This window comes from Gavialis gangeticus, unplaced genomic scaffold, assembly GCF_001723915.1.
Source record: "Gavialis gangeticus isolate Ggan-Ray unplaced genomic scaffold, GavGan_comp1, whole genome shotgun sequence".
Taxonomy (NCBI): Eukaryota; Metazoa; Chordata; order Crocodylia; family Gavialidae; genus Gavialis; species Gavialis gangeticus.
The window spans coordinates 132,507,810-132,528,755 of NW_017729025.1; the positions used below are offsets into that span (position 1 = coordinate 132,507,810).

The following is a 20,946-nucleotide window of genomic DNA, read 5'->3' on the forward strand; positions in this document are numbered from 1 at the left end:
CACACTTATCTGCGCTTCCCGCACCACGGCAGCTGCATGCTCCCAGCCCAGAAACCCCAGCTGGGGCTTCTGGCTGGAGGGCTGTTTTGGGAGCCCGCTGGGCTTCCCCTGGGTCCTACTGCTGAGAAATATTAATTTTCTACATTTTTTAGGGGCCCCACAGGCTGGATAGACTGGCCTTGTGAGCCAGATCCAGCCTGTGGGCCATATTTTGCCCACCCCTGAGTTAAGACATGATTAACTGGTTAATTGCTCCTTTAGTGTAATGTGTAGATGGGGCCTCAATGGAAGTTTTGTCTGACCAGAGACTGTAGGATTTGGTCCATTTAAATCAGCTGGTACAACTTTTGCCATCGATCAGTACTGAAGCCAGTGGGATGGTACTGAGGGGGAGAGAGCATGGATGTATGAATATGGCACTGCTCTTGGAACTGAGGCTATAAGCCGACATCATCCTTGAAGGAGGATCAGTTGTGCTCGTACAGCCAATGCACTTCATTGGGTGACAGACGTTGTCCTTTGTCCTGCAGGGTCTGATCCCTGCCACTCCTGGGGCATGCTGGATTGCCCCTGAAGCCCTGGGATCACCTGCTCTGAGCTGCCCACACTCTCCCACCATAAAGGGAACAGATGTCTACCGCAAAAAAGCAGTGTAAAACTATTGTCCAGGCAACAATATTTGGCTTTTTGGCTTGACAAAGCGTACGGACATCTGTTTGCTTGGGCTTTGTACAGCCATAAAAATTCTTATAAGGCAAAAGGGCAACATCTGCCTTCTCTCTCTTGCTATGTTTATTCAGATTGTAAACTCTTTGGAGTAAGGATTGTCATTTACTATGTATATGAATGTACATATCCTAGCTAAGTGAGAACATCAGTTGGGTGCTCTAGTAGTTCTATAGGTACTGCTATAATGTACCATATTTTCTTTACAGACCCTAGAATATAGTCCACACTATACTTTTGAAAAGCAGGTTGAAGGAAGAAAAGGGTCTTTTTGTAGTAATTGAGAAACACCAGCTAGGAATTTTGCTTTTGGCTTCCCCAGTAAGCAACAAAACCTGTTTTTGCTGTATTTCTTGCATGGTATGCACAGTACATTTTCCAGCAGCTGTTTTTGGGGAAACCGTGCATGTTGTATATGAGAAAATACAGTAAGTTATAATAATGCATATGACAAAGAGCATGGTTTTCCTGGCTGTATATAATTTGTTTAGTCTGCTTATTATGGCACAGAGAGTAATACAGTTTTTAAAAATGTGGTTTAAGTATTGGAAAAATAACTTCTGTTGCATGTGCATTAGATGGAATTCACCTGTGTGCCAAGTGCTTGGATTTTAGTGGAATTTAAATAATGCCTAGACCCTTGGCATAAATGTCAACCTTTTAGAGCACTGGGGTTTGTGAAGACAGTGATGGGACATAGTATGCATATTCTGTTGCAATCTCTGTGAAGACATGTGATTTTATCCCTTTTATAGAACAATGCAATCCTGAGTAAAGGTATCATATAAGATCATTTGTTTAGCTGCTAGCAAACCATAACTGCTAACTTAGTAGGATTTTTTGAAAAAAATAGTGAATGTGTATGTTTGGGCAAAGCAGGTATGTCTGATTTTACAGATGTAATTGTTTCAAGAGAAGTGGGGATGTATTTAAGCACTCAAAATGGGAGTACATTATATTCAAGTTATTGAAAATGAAACTTGTTTAGCTGTCCTTTAAGTAATTTCTCTATAAATGTGATGCAGTGATTTATTATTTACAACAACACTACTTGTATCAATAACTTTAAAGTCCAGGGGCCAGATCCATGGTTGCTGTTGATCATCATAGCTCCACTGAAGACAGACAGAGTCTTGTCCATTTACACCAGCTAAGAATTCAGTCAGTTTTCTTTCTAGCATATCTTGCTATCACATATACAACCCATTATTATCTCTGTGAATTACCAAATGAATTCAAGTTCATTCACTGGAGACTCCAACTGAGGGAGAGGAGTTACATTGTCATGGGCAGTTTCACCCAATTTGTGTGTGGTTGGTTGGAAGTGCAGCGTATCATGTGCTGATATTTTTTCCCTTCAGGGATCTAATCTGGAAAGACTACATTACACAAGTGATTGGATGTACAGTAAGAAGGATATGCTTCCCTGCTGCCTCCCAGGGCTCTTAGGCAGATGTGGAGAAGGGGGAGAGTTTAAAAAGGCAACTTGAGTTTTTGTAGTCCTCGCAAGGTGCCCCCTTCTCATCTGGGGCAGAGGATGAGGCAGAGAAGGAGAGAAGGCAGCAGGGTCATGTCTTTCAACTACCTATTCAGCATCCTGGAAATAAAGGTAGCTGCAAAGGTTAAGCAGTTTGCATCTTTCTAGTAGGTGGTGCATGACCAGAGCCTTTCTCAAACCACAGATACCCTAGGCCTACCTTTAATGAGGAATTCCCACTGTGAAGGGAACTCCACTGTTAAAATACTAAAATCCCAGCTAATCTCTAATGGGACTGATTGCAGGGTGGCACAGGCCGCCAGTCCATTCATTCCATGCCTCCAACCTATCCAGTCTCTTTATGCAGCATACATGAGGTAGGTTCTGCGATTGGGGAGGTAACATTTTATGAGCTGATTCTCAGGCTGTACCTTGCAGTGTTGAAATGGGTTGGATTTCCTGCAAGAAAGATCCTCCTATCTTAGTTTGAATAAATATGTAAATGGCAGAGTAAAATACAAAATTGCTCTGCATACATTTCACCAGTGTTATCATAACATACATCATGTGCCTCTCATCCTTTACCTGTGCAGAACTTAGTTTAGAATGTTTGTAGTTTCCAAGTGCAGCATTCTTCATCCCACACGTGCATTTTTTAGCTCCCTCTATCCGTACTCATCCATTTTAGACAAATTGAGTTTTTATTTTCCATGTTCCTGGAAGAAAGACAAATGCATCTATCTTTATAAATCTATTTGTTTCCATAATTAGAAGCAAAATCACCTGTGTATTGAAGATGACATATTAGCTTGTTCCTATCCTTCTCCCTATGGCAGCACAAGGCAGTGAAGTACAATAATTAATGAAAAAGGGTGTTTTGGATTTATTATTCATTTAATTTGCATTACATAAAAAAGAACATAGGTTGAAAAATTTGCTGCTGAAGACCATCGCTACCACTTTGACACTATAATCCTTCACAGAGGGAAAGTCCCCTGTTCCAGTGCCACTGATTTCATTGCTCTAAAATGTCAAAGGCTCAGATCTTTCTTGCAAAAAATATGCCTTGTGAAAGTGAGAACTACATGAAAATTCTGATACTGAGCATCCTGCTAAGGAGTTTCTGTGTAGTTTCTAAATACTAATATCAACAGTTTTGATCATTAGAATGACCCAGCCTGCTATGCCTTTTGGCTCAGTTGAGATGCCAGCAAGAGAGTCTTTTTGTTTTTGGAAAGAGACATGAATCCACCCCTCAGGTTTAGCAAGGTTTCCAGGCAAAGGCTCAAGGTAATGCTACATCTAGGTTTCTCCCTGGGTGCAAATTCTGCATGCCATGGAAAGATTTTGCAAATAACAATAGCAAGAAGAGGCCTGAGGACTGGATGGTATCCTGTTTTTTTGTAGATACATCTCCATATATGCAGATGTCTTGGCACCATGTGGTCAGGTGTTCCTTGAGCATCACTGGTCATTCAGTGGCAAAACATTCAGCTGTGCAGGATTAGGACTTGGACTGGGATCATTACTAGTGCATAACATACCAAGAATGTATACTTACTTGTGTGTGTCACATGACTTGAGTCACCCTTTGTGCACCTTTCCCTGCTCACCCACCCCATTCACGTCCTGCAATAAGCATGAAGCAGAGTGCAAGGGCCAGGTACAGAGATTACACTTTTACTGATATACGTGATTGGCAACCAGTCTGTACCTGTAAAAGAACAGAAATTTGATGCACACAGACCATTTTAAAAATGGTGGAACCCAGTCTAAGATTTTCACCCCCACCCACGAAAGGGCAAATGTGTGTTCTCTTCACTGCAAATCTAAACTTTGCCACTTACAAAAAACCATGTAACTTAGATTGAGTCTGCCGTGGGCTTTTTAAATGTCTGTACCTAGTCAAGATGTCCCATTCGGGGAGCAACAGTAACAGAGTGCTGTGAAGTTGCCTTGAGGCCTCTCTGAACCACTTCTAGTATATAGGCAGGGATCTTGAATGCAATGCTTCTGTTCTGCTCGCTATCCACTTCTATCACAAACCTTGCCACAGAAAGTGCTTTGGGTTTTACCTAAAGCATTTAAGATAAATTGACGTGACAGAAAAGTATACACTAGAAGTAAGTAAAAGTAACATCAAAGACAATCTATTAGCTAAAAAGAATGGAGACTGGGCAAACAATGACAGTGTCGAGGGTATTGATTTTAAAGTCCTTGACTCAGAGTGTGCTTTTCCCATTATGTGTTTCACTCAGAAACGCTACAGTAATGCTATAAATTTGGCTTCTCCATGACTGTTACAGGAACTATAACTTCCTTTTATTTTTCAAAGGTAGATACAGACGTTAACACTGAAATTGAAGCTTTGAGTTGTACGTTCTTATATTGGATCACCATGGTATTATATCCCAGCAATGGGAAATTTGTCTCAAATTATTTCAGTAATTCAGGGCACTTTATCAATAACTTAAATACTTTTTGTTGATGTCTTGGTGATTAGTTTGACAACTATGAATTTCCTATAGAGGGTAGCAGTGAGAATATGGTCGTGTTTTACACAAGTGTAATAGAAAACCTCAATACATTTTTCCTACTTTTCAGCTAAACATGAGGATTTCTGATGATTTCATCTAATTTTGAATACATTGATCTTGTCTACATTACATACATAATGGACTGTATTCCTGATGCAATGATAGGCAGTCATTGTTTTTTAGAAGAAAGACATGATTGATCTAATATAGAAATTCTGAGGAAAATAATTTCCAGGAAAATCTGTAAGACCTCTACATATCCCAGCTGCAGTCTTAATTATTAGTAGGGACAACTGGCATGGGGAAAAGTGGGCTCCCTGCAGGCTCGCCAGAGCTAACTTCAGGCGTTTTTGAGGTGGGCTCTCTCACGCCTCTGGCTCAGAGGGCCCGCCGTGGGGCTGATTACCACTGAACAGTAACACACAGCCTGTTCTTCAGCTGTTTTAAGGAATAAAGCTCACCACTTATTAAACAACAACTTTTAAGTAAAGCTTACCATGGAGAAGTCTTAATGAAACGATAATAATCATTATTAAACAACAGCTTTTATTGAGTGCTAACTTTTATGGAACGCTGACCCTCAGGCACAGTCCACTGCTGCAACATTTATGTTAACAATAGGAAATGTCAGCGGCAGCTCCATGTTTCAAGTGATACAGCCTGTCTTTGTGGAGTGAACACCTGGCCGTAGATGGAGGTGGCATGCTCAGCATCCACCAAATTCATGGAGATCACAAGGCACAGTTTTGCCAAAGTGTATAGTTCTGGAAACTGCTCCCTGACGGAGTCCCAGAATACCTTTATGTTCACAGGCAGCTGGTACTCTTTGACCCTGTTTACATAATCAGGATGCTCCTGCCCATGCTGTTTCCTCCACCGAGAACTGGACTTGAGCAGCTGAGCATCAAAGTTCAACAGAGTCACCTGGTTTGGGTAAAAAATTTGCACTGCCCTGAGGAACGTGGCAGGTGATTGCCTGAACCTTGGAAGATTGGAGGGATCTTATCTGTAATATTGGTGTGGCTTGGCAGCTACTGCCTGAAACAACTCCCATCTCTGCTGTTGTTCTCATTAACACTTGGAAAGTTTGTGCGATGATGCCATGGCTTCAACCCAGCTTTGTTGCAAGCCTGTTGGATGGAAGACTGCCAGCCCTCAAACCAGGTGAGGATCTCTATGAATTTTGTGGCATTATCTGCCACAAAAGCCACCTGATTTTTAATGTTTTCCTTTTCCAGGAGACCCGTTAGCTGGCACATGCACTGTGCATCCAGTGTGATGTCCAGCTTTTTGGCCACAAACTGCCAGTAGTACTGAATGTGTTCAGCATGGTACTAGATGGCCTTGAACCATTAATTCCAGTGCATAAGCACCGGCTGTGGTGGCAGCAGAACAGTAACATGGTTCCTTGCACTGATTAGTGATGGACTCCCTGTACCAGAGCTTACAGCCAGGACAGTGCTTGAAGGCTTTTTTCAGGCAGGGCACCAGGCTATCCACATCATGGAACTGCATGCGCCAGATGTCACTCACCAGTGACAGGATGTGTGCATTGCCGGTGACATGTACAGAGATGGGCATCATTCCCTGGAGCACATTGGTGAAAGCCTTGCGGATGTACCTGGCATTGTCAGAAATGAAGGCTGAGATCTTGCTGAAGTCTTAAGCTGTAGGTGAAAATATCTTTCATGATTGCCTGTGCAACTGTTGAAAAACTGACAGCCTCGAGGTAGACTGGCTGTGTCTGAAAAACAGGTCACCACCTGTCCAGCTCCTGCCTACAAATAATATATGCAGCATATAGTTGTCCTAACTGTCAGTGGCTTCATCATCCACAATGGAAATGGAATCAAACTTTGCCTATGCAGCTTTTGTGGCCTGCACATGTGAAGCTACCGCGTGTGGAAGATATTTTCCCCAAAGCCTGTTAGCTCTTGGAATACTTCCTCCATCTGGCATGTTGTTCTGTGAGTACTGTCCCAGGATTGGGTGGTGAAGCTTCGGCAGTGGGATGTTTGCAGCTGTGAGTGACTTGACCAGAGCAAATATAGTCTCTCTCCTTGCCATTCAGCTTCCACTGGTCTTTTTGAACATCGAAGACATGGTGGTTTGTTGCTTGCTCTTTCCTTCAGCCTCTGATGCAGCATATCTCTTCTGGTGTACTTCTGACTCTAAATGGCGATCAATACTATTTTTTCTCACCAGATCCAGAGGCATATTACACAAGGAGCAGAAGAGCTTGCTATCATCTGTATGAAGAATGCCTGCAGGAAACTGCTTCATTTGATCCATGGCAGGAATTTTCTTTGCTACCTGGGGTGTATTTACATTGTTCTTGCTCATCTTTTCAACTTGCACCATATGATTTCAGCATTTTGTAGAATCAGAAAAGTACGGTTGGAAGCGACCTCATGAGGTCATCTAGTCCAACCCCCTGCAGAAAGCAGGACCAGCCCCAACTATATCATCCCAGCCAAGGCTTTGCTTAGCTGACTGGATGTGAAGCGGGGAGGGTCGCTCCATGCTGGGTGCCTGCTCTCACAGCCAGTTATGGGGGAAGGGCTTCCCCCGACCCAGTGCAGGGTCTCTGCTTTGCTCTGCTCTTACTCTAAATGGTAAGAACCCCCTGCCCTAGTGCTTGCGGGCATACGCATGCTGGGTGCCTGCCCCCACAGCTGGGCATGGGGTTCTTACCTGCTCCACTCTGGGAAGGGCTTTGAATTCCCTGCCGAAGCGGGGAACCAGACAACCTGATTGGCTGAGCTCCAGCAGGGGCTAGGCTTGTACTAGACTGCCCCTGGAAACACATGGGGCTTTCACAGTGTTTCCAGGGATCTGTTGCCTTTCTTATCCATGCTTCTGGTAACTTTTCTTTAAACTTTTTTTCAGGCCATTACTGGCCAAATCACAGTTTGGGGGTATTGGGGGAAATGCTAAATTTCAGGCTTTCCCCTGAAATCCCCTGAAGCCTAAATTACAGTGGTCCCTAATTATTGGTGTACTAGAGAAAGGTTTAAACTGATTTTCTAGTCAAATATGATGAGATCACTTCCCCTCTCAGTTAATCACAGTTTGCAGTGATTTAATGCACAGTTCCTGAATGATGTGGGAACCAACTCTGCTGAGGCTTCATTCATGGTTGTGCATGAGGGGTATTTGAAGGCAATACTTTCCCAAGCAGGAAAAGACATAATCCCCCTGACCATTTTCCATAGTCCTGCAGGTCAGGGTCACTGAGTTTGGAATACCTTCAGCAAAGTAACTCTGTTGCTGCATCCTATCACACAGTCCCTGCATGCAGATCGTAGGATCATAGGAAAGTAGAGCTGAAAGGGTCCTCATGAGGTCATCTAGTCCAATCCCCTGCTCAAGGTAGGATTATCTCTGACTAAACCCCCTGAGTGCTAACTGGCATTGTGACCCTCATGCCAAATATATTGCTTTTTTGCCACTATATCCTAATACTCTTAAATCAGTCATTCTTACGAGAACTTACTCTTGTGCTCCAAAGGGATCCAGCTGTTGATATATTTGACCAATTTCAGACTTGCATATGGTTTCATATAATACTCAGAGAGTTTGCTATTGATTCAGAGTTGTGTGCCCAGTGTGTGAAAAATGCCAGGTTGCTGCTACCTTAGTGATATAATATGAAACCCTGACTTCGGTTGAGCTTTACTTTTTAGGTCTGTGTTTTCACTTGCTTTGACAGGCAAATTAAGAGCGACAGATTAGCATTAGATTGTCAAATGGGCTTAGCGATGAAGAAGTAATGTTAATTTTTCTGAAGGGAATCCAGACAGATATTCTATGACCAAATCCAAATAATAAATTAATGAAATAGAGATACTGCAAAAAAATTGAATACTAAAATTAACAAGATGAGGAAAAGCTATCATTTCATCTTCATCAAAATATTGAGTCAAGAATAAGACACATTCAGGAGCTATTTGTAATTAATACTGTTATTATTTTTGGGTTCTTTAATATCTGTCAGCAAATGTGTCTTTGGACAATAACAGATCTTACTGAAGTTGATCGGCATGCTAGACACCTTTCCTGCAAGCTACACAAGGAAAAAACTAAATGTCCCTTTCTTGAATGGTGGTCCAGCATGGAAGGGCTGAGCAAATCTGGTGTAGGAGTTGTGTTTTCCTGGGGCAAATTTAAAAAATATGGACTAGTGCATTAATTTGTGGGGCTCTTGTATGTCTTTGTGTATCAGCAGCAGAAAAAAGCAGGGTGGAATGGACTGAGAAGCAGCAGATAGCCCTGTGAAGAAACAGTGACAGATTCCTTGGCTGTAGGCGGGCATCACATTTGACCTATTGTCCAGATCAAAAGAGGAGCCATTTGACCCATGACCTGGATCAAAACAGGAGTAGCACCGTCATTTACATGCATTCTTCCAAACTGCATTTCTGCCTCTTTGCCAGTAGGTGGCCAGTGAGAACACACAGCTATATGATCCTGGGACAAAAGGCTTCCTCCAGGGACAAATGGGCCATCTGTTCATAGCCACTGTAGCACGGGAATGGCTGGGAAGCAGGTTTGGTTTTCTGAATAAGAAATATGTCTTCTATCATTTTTTCCCTACTGTGTTCAAGGGAAAAAATAGGCTGCACTTTTTTTTTAATGAATAGGTAGGGCTGTAACAAAGAAATGCCTGATTGTATAACTAGTTTTTTCCTTTTGACAGAAACAGAACTTCAGGTTCCCAAATACTGGCTGACACCTGGCCAAGGAGGCAATGTTAAGCATAGACCCCTTGAATATCCCATCTCAGTTCAGAGTCCCATTGTCCTAGGCAGTACACAAGTATGTAGAAGGCAACTTCTGCCTCTAGAAACTGAACACTTAAGAGACCAGAAGTAAAAGAAGTATCTGTTTTTCCCATTCTAGAGAGGGGAGCTGGGGCATGGAGATATTAAGTGTTTAGTCCTAGGTTTTACAGGAGGGCTGTGACAGACTCAGGATTTGAACCTGAATTTCATGATTTCCAGTTCACTAGCAAAACTATGGATATTTGTGTTTCAAATGTTGGGACCCTGATAGCCAGAAGGAATTACGAGTACTACCAAATATAAATCAACAATAATACATTAGTGAATCTTAACTTGAACATTTTTGTTCTCCATATTGGGTTTTATTTACCTTTGGGCCAGAGCTATAGTAATTGTATAGTAAACACATTAATATTTTAATTAGGAAATGATTATTTTCTACTGTCATCACTGCTCTCTACCTAGCTGTGCTGAGAGAAAGGCAGCAATTGAAGAATCTTTTCAGCAGAGAGCAGTGTGTTTGCCAACAGCAGATAAAGCAAGACATAGGGGAAGCATACATCTGTTCTTTAGTCTGTCTTCTTTTTTTTTCTGCATGAAACACAAGTAAAGAAAATTTATAGGAAATAGTTGGGTTTTTTATGGGAAATTGTTGTGTTTTTCAAGCGTCAAATTTACATACTGTAACTGCTACCTTATTCAGGACTGCAATAAAAATATTCACATGTGCACCTAATTGGTTAGTATAGCCCTTTCCATGGTATTTTATGCGCTAACACTATATTTTATGTCATGTTAATTAATGATGGATGATGGGGTTTTGGTCGCTGTAATGTACAAATAAATTATTGTATGCTCTGAGTTTCCTGTATATATTTTATGTTCCTGTTTCTACTTCTGTCTTCGGTCCCCTTTGTTAGGTCTTGACTACACAGGACATTTTTACCAATTATAGCTGCATAGTTAAGCTGAGATAGTTATGACAGTATAACTCCTTAGCATTCTTATTCTGGTGGAAGCGTAATCTTTTTAATTTAGCTTGAGTCCCTTCCAACGCCAGTTGATCTAAACCAGAAAAGGTCTCTCTTGTTCTGCACCTGTACCTGTTTAAAATGACACCTTTCTTAGTAAGGGTTTAACTTACCATGTTGACAACTTCTTTGACTGTAAGCTCTTTGGGCCAGGGATGGTCTCTTGCTGTATGCATGCACAATGTGCTTTATGCGTAGCACAGCAGGGCCCCAATTTGGACTGGGATTCCTAACTGTTACACCTATATAAATAACAGACAATAATGATATGCCCATTCCTTTGTGTAGAGGAACTCAAGGAGAAGCTGAAGGAGTATGTTGATGAGGTGAACACAAGAAAGCCTGGTTTCATCAAGGTGGTCCGACATAGCAAGCAAGAAGGCCTGATCCGGTCTCGAGTTAGTGGATGGAGAGTGGCTACTGCACCGGTAGTTGCTCTCTTCGATGCCCATGTGGAATTTAATGTGGGATGGTATGTGTCTTGCTGCTTCTGCTGTTCTTCTGATAGGGTAACTTGTTACTATTTCTTGATATATCATTCATAAATTACTGCATGGAATTAATCCAGGATCTATGAGGGCAAGTTGTATACAGATCCTTTAATGTCAATTTAAATACAGAGATAATTATGAAAAAATAATTTTCATAAAAATGTAAGTCACATTAGGAAGACTGTCATTTCTAGAACTGGGTTATTATCTGTCACAGTATGTTTTTCAAATAAATGCATAGAACTACATTAGACAAGTACAAGCTTGTAAGTTACTACTCCCTGTTAAATTATGTATCAAATGTCTATATGCATAATATGTTATTGCCCTGTTTTTACTTGTTTTTTTATCAATCCCTTGTGCAAAGATGAAAAGTAGTCACTTAGGCATGGAGAAGCTAACTGGAACAGGTCAGTCGTATAACAAGCTTGTGTGTAAAGAAAACTCGAAGGGGCTTATAAATTTTTTATAATGAGTTAGGGCCAACATCCGTGTGTTGCTGGGATCCTCTGAGGAGGTGTAGTGGCATCTCAGCCAACCCAAAGAGAATAACGTGTTGTTCATCAGGACACTTTTCACATTTGTAAGCACTGTATTTAAATAACTTGAAAAAGTCCCATTCAAACTCTTGCATTATTTGTAAGTGTCATAGAAGAACTGAAAAAGCTTTGCTTTGTACATCATACAGCATAAGACGGTAAGAATGAGATTTGTATTCAGCAAGATATTTAAGCAGGTGCATAACTGAGTTTTTAAGTTATCTTCCTGAAGCCATTTTAGCCGCATGCTGCAAGATGTATAAGTGTATGCGCTCTCTCTGTACACATGCATAATTTCTGCCTGAATTTGACCCTGACCCCGTTAAGCTTCAAGCCTAAACCTGTAATTCTGGGAGCACCTACTGTTAATATGTCAGAATATTACATCTGCAGTTTGGGTGTCAGGGTGTGTGGGAGAGTGGAAAGGTAGGACCTGGCAAGGATCCATGTGGACTGATAGTATAAATATTTTATATTTTAAAGAAAGTAATAATGTGGCATAAAGTGCCAGTCTGAATACTTGTTTCTAAAGGATTTGTGCTGTATAATTAACTACTCTGGCTTACACATGAGAAAAAAATGACATGGCAATGTCTCAGAATTTTCTTCGATAGGCTTGTTGTATTGCTTGATCTTCTTTACAATTACTTTTGAATTAGAACTTAAATGGTGTTAAAAATGTCTGGGTTATGTGGGATGAGAGTGGGAAACCAAGCTTTTGTGCTTCTAGGTCATTGGTTTCAATCCATATCATCAATCAGTCCAATTTAGCCTATGCCAATAGTCAAGAACAGTTGTTATCGAAATGTATCTGCAATGGCCCCTCCAAAAATTAATTGCTTGTCTCAGCTATCTTCTTAGTGAAGAGATTTCATGTTATGCAACCACTCTCATGCTCATCTCTAATCTTTCATTAACAATGACTTTACTGTGCCCATTCTGTGGCTAAACAGGGGAACTTCAGTAGCAGGTCTTTGTGACTGCAGCTTCTCTTGCAAGTAGTAATGATTCAGTCATCCAACCTAAGTTTAATATCTCTATTACTTTTTGAAGGAAAACATGGTGTCTTTAAAATGATAGAAGCTTTTGTCCCTACGGGACTTCTGTTATTAACTCTGATCTTCTTGATGTCCTTGATCGTACTGATGGCCTAGAGACACCATCTTTATTTGGCAACTAGTATGTGAAAGATCACAGATAAGACAGAATTCATTTCTTCTAGCATCCAGGCTAGAATAGCATTGGATAACATGCTAGATTTGATGCTTCAAAGTATTATTTTGGCTGAATCCTGCAAACTTATGTAGTCAAATAATTCCTGAAGTCAGTAGGTTGCAGAATTTAGCTTTAAATAATATACAAAGCTAACTACTGTGTACACAAAGTGATATATTTTTGTTGAAACAATCTCAGCTCCTTCATTTTCCTTTAGGGCTGAACCAGTGCTCACCAGGATAAAGGAAAACAGAAAAAGGGTCATTTCTCCCTCATTTGATAACATCAAGTATGATAATTTTGAAATAGAGGAGTATCCCCTATCTGCACAGGGGTTTGACTGGGAGCTGTGGTGCCGATACCTAAATCCTCCAAAATCGTGGTGGAAGCTGGAAAACTCAACTGCTCCAATAAGGTAACATGTAGCTGTGGTCTGGGTTGAGGAACTGTAGGAAGTGCTCAATTATAGTTAACAAATAATGAAAGGGCAAGGTACACCTGCCCATTTTAACAAAGGTTAAGGGGGTGGTTTATTATTATGGTTAATAAAAGTTTTTAAAGTTTCTCCGCTTCTTTCAGGATTGCGCATATAACTGCAGAAAAGCTATATAGTTTCTGTGTTTTGTTCTAACCTACTTCATTTTTATGGAATGAGTCAAGAAGAATATAATACTCAAAAGAGCAGAATTGAATACTTGATTCCATATTGCTTTTTACAATGTTTTGTCTGCTAATTTAATAGTAATGGTCCAGAAAGGAGAATTTAGTTTACAAATGTACAACAATCAAAATGGTAAAATTAAGATGTGATGATTACATTTATTATTTGTATTGCATAGTTGTAAAATTTTTGTGTTATAATCTCATAGGGCCCTATGTTAACCCATTTGGTATGCAGGAGTAGAGTGTGTTAAACCTTTACTTTTGTATAACTTAGCTCAACACCTCTTTTGTCAGGCTGGTATTGAAGCACTCTGAGCTACTCTGAGGTATCTTGGTAGGGCTGCTTTATGAAAATATGCCTAGGGACTCCAACCCTCTCTGTCTAGATTCTAATACTTCCTTCTTTCTATACAAATTGCAATAAGTTTCCTGTAACCTACTCTCTGGTTTCCTTAAAAAATGGCTGCAAGAAGAGAAGGCAGTTGAAACTGAGGTACCAAAACTTGTACCATTGGGACTGCCCAGAATGGATCTATTAGTTGGTATTTTCTTTTCAGCCTGATTGCTCTGTTTAGGATCTGTCACTTGGGATTGTTATCTGTGGGGAGCACTGATCCATTCCATCTCCCCATCTCTCATGAAGAAGGAGGAGGATGGTACTGAACAGGACTGCAAATGAAGAGATTGGGATTTCCTATATTAGACAGTAATGTTTACTTCACAGGGATATGATGAATTAACATTATTAAAGTGGCTTGATCTAAGCTTAGTAATTGTTACTTATAATATGCTTTTGTGAAGTTTTAAAAATAAATTTATTTAAATTTAGACTAAGAAATGAGTGGTTTTGCATTGTACCCAGTAATTATGTGACTCATTAGAATGCTGGCATTTAGATTTGCACCTTGCAGCACCAGTCAGTGAAGCTGAGAGCTAGCCATTCTCCTGAAGCATGTATTTTACTGATGTGTTATAGAAGAATGTTTTGTAATAGCAACAGCAAATTAAGTTCAGTGTGTGGATTCCTGGTTCTATTTAGGCCATTCTTCCAATAACCAACAAATTATTCCTGGAGGCATTGTTGGAAGGAAAGTCATGAAAATATAGCAGAATTAGAATAAGGCAAAGAGATTTCTTACTTTATTAGACATTAAGAAACCTTTCTACTCCTCGACAATTTTTAAAATGACATCAGGCTGACTGACATTTTCTTTATTGCTAAATACATTAGAAATAATTTTCCTCATTCTGAAGTTGTAAAACTGTAGGTCAACATCACAGACGTATAAATCTGTACAGGGGCAGAATTTTAAGGTTTGTGATTAAGTTTTATAATCTCACTAAAAACAGATGTCTACATTTATCACAGTTTCATTTTTCTGTTCCAAAAAAATGCAGAATTATTTACCCCATGGCCTTACAAATCCCTGTGCCCTTTAATTAATACCCTGGTGTTTCCAATGCTCCCTAGGCAGGCACAGTGACAACAATGCCATTTTTCTTTTTCTCAGCATGCATGATAAGGTAAAAACACTGCTCAAGTCAGATTAATCATTTTGCATTCTCCTTTCCTGCCCCCTCAAAGTAGAAGAAACATTTTATTCTGTGTGGTTAGATTTTCACCACATTAATGCAACAGTGATGCTGGATGACTCAGGATATGATGTCAATAGGATAAGATGACTCAGTAATGAGATGCGGAGTCTCTCAGCCCTAAAACTTTAATTCAAATTTGGCCTAGGTTAGCAGTTTTTGAAAAATGTTAGGAATTTCATAGAATCATAGGAACTGAGTGGCTAAGAGTATGCTCCCTTCTTCCTGCAATGGCTAGTCCCACAAAGATGAAGCACAGAGCAAACAAAGCACATCAATAAAACATCACTGTCACTGCACATCCTTTAGCTATTCTGTAGATAACTTGAAACTTTCCATATCCAACTTTATTTGCAATCCAGTGCCTTTCACCACCACTGAGTTCACTTGAGGAGAAAAAAAAGGATGGCATAATAAGGCAGAATTGGCCAAATACATCTTGGATGCAACTGTGCTGAAGTCCCCAGTCATATTTCTGGTATGAGTCAGCAATATAGACAAAATATTATAAGATTATATGGATAGCAAATATAAGATTATATGGATAGCATATATGGGTGGATGACACTAACTTAACCATGTTTCAAACTGTGTCATATGCCTGCTTCATTCCACAGTAAGTAGAAGCTAAATGGCAGTAAAATACTACTGGTTTTATTCTGGTGTAAGCTGCCTGGTTTAGTTCCATTCCCTGTGAGATAGGAGGGGACACACACCAAACAGTAATTATTCATAAGAGTGCATCACCTAATCTATAAGTCCTTCTCATTTTGATACCTTTTTGTCTATTTACAGACTGAATGACTCAGGAGAAGAAGTTGCACTTATATTCTAGGTTGATTTTTGTTGTTCTGTTTGTATTCTTTCAGAAGTCCAGCACTGATTGGGTGTTTCATAGTAGACAGGCAATATTTCCAAGAAATTGGCTTGCTTGATGAAGGCATGGAAGTCTATGGAGGAGAAAATGTGGAACTTGGGATCAGGGTAAGGACTGTAACACATGGCAAATACTCTTGCCTTTTTATTAAATAGTACTTGACTCGCATCAAGAGTTGAGAAAGCAAACAAAATCCAGTGGAGGCAGTATCCGGGGGAGCTATTATTCTGTATGTCACTGTGGCAATTGGTGTGTCCATTTAATGTACTAAAATAGCTAGCAGCTGCAACAACTATGGGTTATGTTTAGGAAGGAATGAACAAAAGGCAGAAGCTCTCTTATCATTTTGAAAAATATATTTAGAGTGGGGAGAATACAAAACCTGATTTTATTATTGCTTGATTATCATAGCAGCATTTTGTTGTGATGAATGCTGAGAAAACTCTCTGCTCCCCTTACACCTACAGGTAGCTGTAAGGAGAGCAGTTACTCAAAGATCTAATGGAGAAGGCTATCCTAGATTCATCTGTTTATTTAAATTCAGCAAATCACTTTGGATAGAACTGAAATGTAAAGCAGCTATGCCATCTCCCTTCTGCCTCTGCTTAGGAGTTAAGATATTCATAGAGTACTGAGTCTGCTTAATCGCACATTTTTTTTCTTCCATCATACACTGTTCATTTATTTACTATTTTTCAATACTCTCTGTGATCTGTGTATCTTTTTCTGTCTCCCTTCATGAATAAATATCTTCCTGAAAATGCAATGCTGCTCAACTTAGGAGATTCTCTTGGACTTTTGCTACAAGTGAAAGATGAATTCCTAGATAGGAAGTTGGTAATGAAAAAAAATGGTCCAATTTGTGTTACAAAATTAGATTCACCAACTCTGCTATTGAAATATTAGCTGAACACATGGAAGTTTGTGTTTTGTGCTTTTCAGGGATCTAAATAAAAACAACAACAAAAAATACGATAGTCTAAAGACAAGAATGCTTTTCTGTCAATAAATGGTAAAATGTCTTCAGGTGGCATGTTCAGACGGTGAAACATACTACAAAACCACTCATTTTCCACCCTTTTTAAAATTCCTTTACTCTCACCTGTCAGAGATAAAGCCTTGTAGCAGCGTATATAAAAGTAAGGTCCTTGCCAAGGTATGTTATAGTCCCTAGCAAGGAGGGTATGTACCCTTTCTTTGACAACAGCAGCTTCTGCTTGCTGAAGTTCAGGTGATTCCTATAGCCCAATTTCTCAACTAACTGTTACTTACTGAGTTTGAAAGTTAATGATTTTTAACTGAATGAGTTATTGCTTGCATACTAGGGCAAAGGGTTGATCAACCATAACTTTGACACTTCTCTGGTAATTTGCACAACAGGATAGGGGATCATTGTTGTCGAGAAATATATAGGCTAGGCAAGTTTTTACATTACTTTAGTCTTCGTGGAAGTTATTTGATGACAGGACAAGTCAGTGATACAAATCTCCACATAACTGAAATTGTGGAGTATACTGGAGCAATCTCTTGTCTTCTGAGAAACAAAGCCTGACCTATGTAAAATGCTTTCGTCTTTAACGCACTGTGGTATGCACAGTAGCACAATATATATTGGCTTATCAAGCTGTATCCTGACTCAGATCTGGGCTCCCAGTTACATCATAATAAACTATGCTGTAATAGCCAGATTTTTCAGTCCTTTACCAGGAGCTCTCCTTGGTGAACTCAGCATAGCCCCTGTAATACCAGTATTAATATACATGTATAATGCAATATTAATACTGTAGGGAAGCATAACAGTCTTTCTGCAGATGTTAGACCCTGCAAGTATGCCTCTTCTCTTAACCACCTGTAGCTGTAAATTGCTTCTGGGCAAAATTCAGGTGCCTGCCCAGAAGGTTGCTGTCATAATATTGTAGAAAATAATGTGATTTAGTTGCATCTTCAGTACTTAACAGTTTATGGTGTTGCTCCCCAAGTACTGTCTTTAATTTTCTTGGGTAGAGGCATTCTGAATGGTCAGAGAAGGATTCTGGTCCAGATGGTCCCTTACTGCTGGCTAACTACATTTGCTTGTCTCTGAAGCACCAAAAAGTCATTTCTAGACTCCCTGTGTTGCTTTTAACTTCAGGGCCCAAAATGAATCACTTTTAATAAAGGCTATAATTGTTCAACAGGAACTGCAGCAAATTACATTTTATAGTGACAGTATCGCCACACTAAACAACATGTTCATTTTAAAATCTAAGCTTCTATCCATGACTACAGATTGCACTGTGCTTCACCTTTCATCAACACTTTCTTCTTTAACAGTGTCTCCTTGTCTTCTGATGGGTGTTGTACATTACTGTGTAGCCACTAAACAAAAATAGCTGCTAGCTTTTCTAGATATTAGGTACTGTATGTCGCATATTATATGATATTGTGGAACTAACTGGCCAGTCACATTTCATTAGCTGACTCCATGTCATGAAGTTGTAAATAAAAGGCACACTGGCATGTTCCCCTTCTCTGTGCTAGAAAGTTTTGAAACGCTGAAAAGTAGTTTTACTTCCTTTATTTAGGAAACTTTTATGTATTGAAAGCCCACTTGACTGTACAGGCTCACCCCCTGCAGTACGATTTTATTACTGGGACTGGATGAACATTTTCTGTCTTGCTATTGAAGTGGTTACATTAAGGAAGGATACTGTATGAATGTAAACCAGTTCCAAATGAGATGTTAATGTTCAGGAGATGGCATTAATGATAAATCTACTCCCATGCAAAGAAATGATTGCTGTGTGGCTCTCTGCAGCTCTGTGGAAGGATGAATATATGGAAGGCCAAGGCATGTCCATATACTGAGAGATTATCTTGTTAGGGTGGGGCCAAATCCAGTTCTTTTTCCCTATGCCCAGTGACATCAGACATGGTATGGCTGCAGAAGTGGCATGTCCAGTTTGGGCTGAAGTTTTCATTTCCCAGCTCTTAGATGTTTTCACGTACAACAACATTCTCTTATGCAATACTCTTACACATTGCTCCACATATATCATGGGCAAATATTATTCCTTCTGAAACCTTGAAACATCTGACTCACAGTGGAACTGTTGATGTTTTTACTGTGTAGGTGTAAGACTTGGACCCTAGTCTACCTGCCTTATAGGCCAGTGCTGCAGTTAGAGGAGGCATTTTACTCATCTCGCCATCCACTCAAATATTCAGTCGTCTTATACCACTTTGGACAAAGAACATTTACTGATCCTTTTCAGTAACAGTCAAAGCATTCATTTTCTGGTAATTTCTCAGGCTGTATGGCAAGTAGGTCTAATTATTTACACTTTCTTGATACAATATAGGATTTATTATAGGAGTTTCAGATATATCTCTTCGTATCTAGTAATACTTCTTTTTTCTCTTCTTACTCCATTCCTTTAATTTGGAGTATCATAAAATAATAGAAAATTAGGGTTACAGGGAAACCTCAGAAGGTCATCTAGTCCAACCCCTTGCTCAAAGGAGGACCATCCCCAGCTAGATCATCCCAGCCGAGGCTTTGTCTAGCCACGTCTTAAAAACCTTTAAGGATGGAGAGTCCACCACATTTCTGTGTAACTTGTTCCAGTTTCAAAATGGCTGAAACTGGTCTAAGATAAACCTGGTTAAATGTAGTATCAGACTTAACTGATTTAGGACAACCCACTTACAAAACTTCTGTCCCAGACGCCTTCCTGGTGCAAGTTAAATCGGTGTCCAACAGCATCCCAGCATGCTGTCCAGCCCTGGGCTAGGCTGTACCGTCTGCTCCAGATTAGAGGGCTGGCCCCACCCCTCTGCTCCATATCTGGGGCAGTGAGGACTGGATCACTGGCCTCAATGGCTGGGTCACTGCCCCTTCAGGCAAACCCCAGATGGGGTCTGCGGCTGGGTGGGTAGGGGTGGTGTTAAACTCATCTTTCCCTGAGTACACAGCTGCCGTGCCCTGCTAAAACTTAGTGCTGGCTGTGACTCTGGACAAATCCCACCTGGAAGCAGAGAAAGAATAAGTCATAAGGAACCATGAGAGTCCTGCTGCTCTGATTCTGGACTGCAAATCCCAGAGACCTTGGGGGCAGCAGGAAGAGTATGTAAACACACAGCCCAGGCTGCATTTATAGCTCTTTAGTTTATGGTTTTTCAGAGACAGAACTATTTTTGTTCAAGCTTTTAGGAATGTATTGCCACTACCTTCCCTCCTGCCACCCCTGCCCAGGCAGAGCATGGGATGGGGCTTGACCATGTCCCCTCTGCTCCAGCAGGGCTTTCTCTCTGCCCTCCCTTTTGATGGTGGCTGGCAGGCATCACCCCCTGGCTTCTGGTTTGAGCCACTGCGAGCATGTGGCTGGATTTCCTGTATCAAAAGTGAATGTGTGCTTATTTGCTTATTGTTTCAAATTCTGCAGCTTAGACTAACCTGCAAAGACTGAATCAATTCAGCTTCGGGCTTTCTGACTGTCTGTACTTAGCCCAAGTGCTTAGAAATGGATTTCTTGAGGATCTGCTCCATGATTTTTCCAAGAATTGAAGTGAGGCTCACTGGTCTGTAGTTTCCTGGATCCTCCTTCTCCCTTTCTTAAATGTGGGCACTGTTTGCCCTTTTCCAATCATCCAGGACCTCTTCTGATTGCCATGAGTTTTCAAAGATGGTGGCCAATCGCATCACCCAACTCCATCACCACCATCCAACTTTTCTAAAGTGTCCCTACCCTGTTCTTTCACCACTGTTGGCTGCTCACCTCCTCCCCAAATTGTACTGCCAGGAGCAGTAGTCTGGGAGCTGACCTTGCTTCTGAAGACTGAGATTAAAAAGGCATTGAGCACTTCAGCCTTTTTTTCATCCTCTCACACTAGATTGCCTCCCCCACTCAGAAAGGGACCCACACTTTTCCTGATCTTTCTCTTGCTACCGACATACTTGTAGAAACCCTTCTTGTTACCCTTCATGTCCCTTGCTAACTACAACTCCAATTGTGCTTTGGCCTTCCTGCTTCA

The 20,946-nt window shown here is 40.5% G+C and overlaps 1 protein-coding gene across 3 annotated transcripts in view; it reads left to right on the top strand.

Annotated features, from left to right (window-relative positions):
* The window catches only part of GALNT18 (polypeptide N-acetylgalactosaminyltransferase 18), a 645,416-nt gene that overhangs the window by 473,745 nt on the left and 150,725 nt on the right, over positions 1 to 20,946 (top strand). For all 3 annotated transcript variants that reach the window (XM_019519580.1, XM_019519578.1, XM_019519579.1), the window contains 3 exons: positions 10,844 to 11,027; positions 13,018 to 13,215; positions 15,926 to 16,040. In XM_019519580.1, the coding sequence (XP_019375125.1) occupies positions 10,844 to 11,027; positions 13,018 to 13,215; positions 15,926 to 16,040 (497 nt within the window). The remainder of the gene's footprint in view (positions 1 to 10,843; positions 11,028 to 13,017; positions 13,216 to 15,925; positions 16,041 to 20,946) is intronic.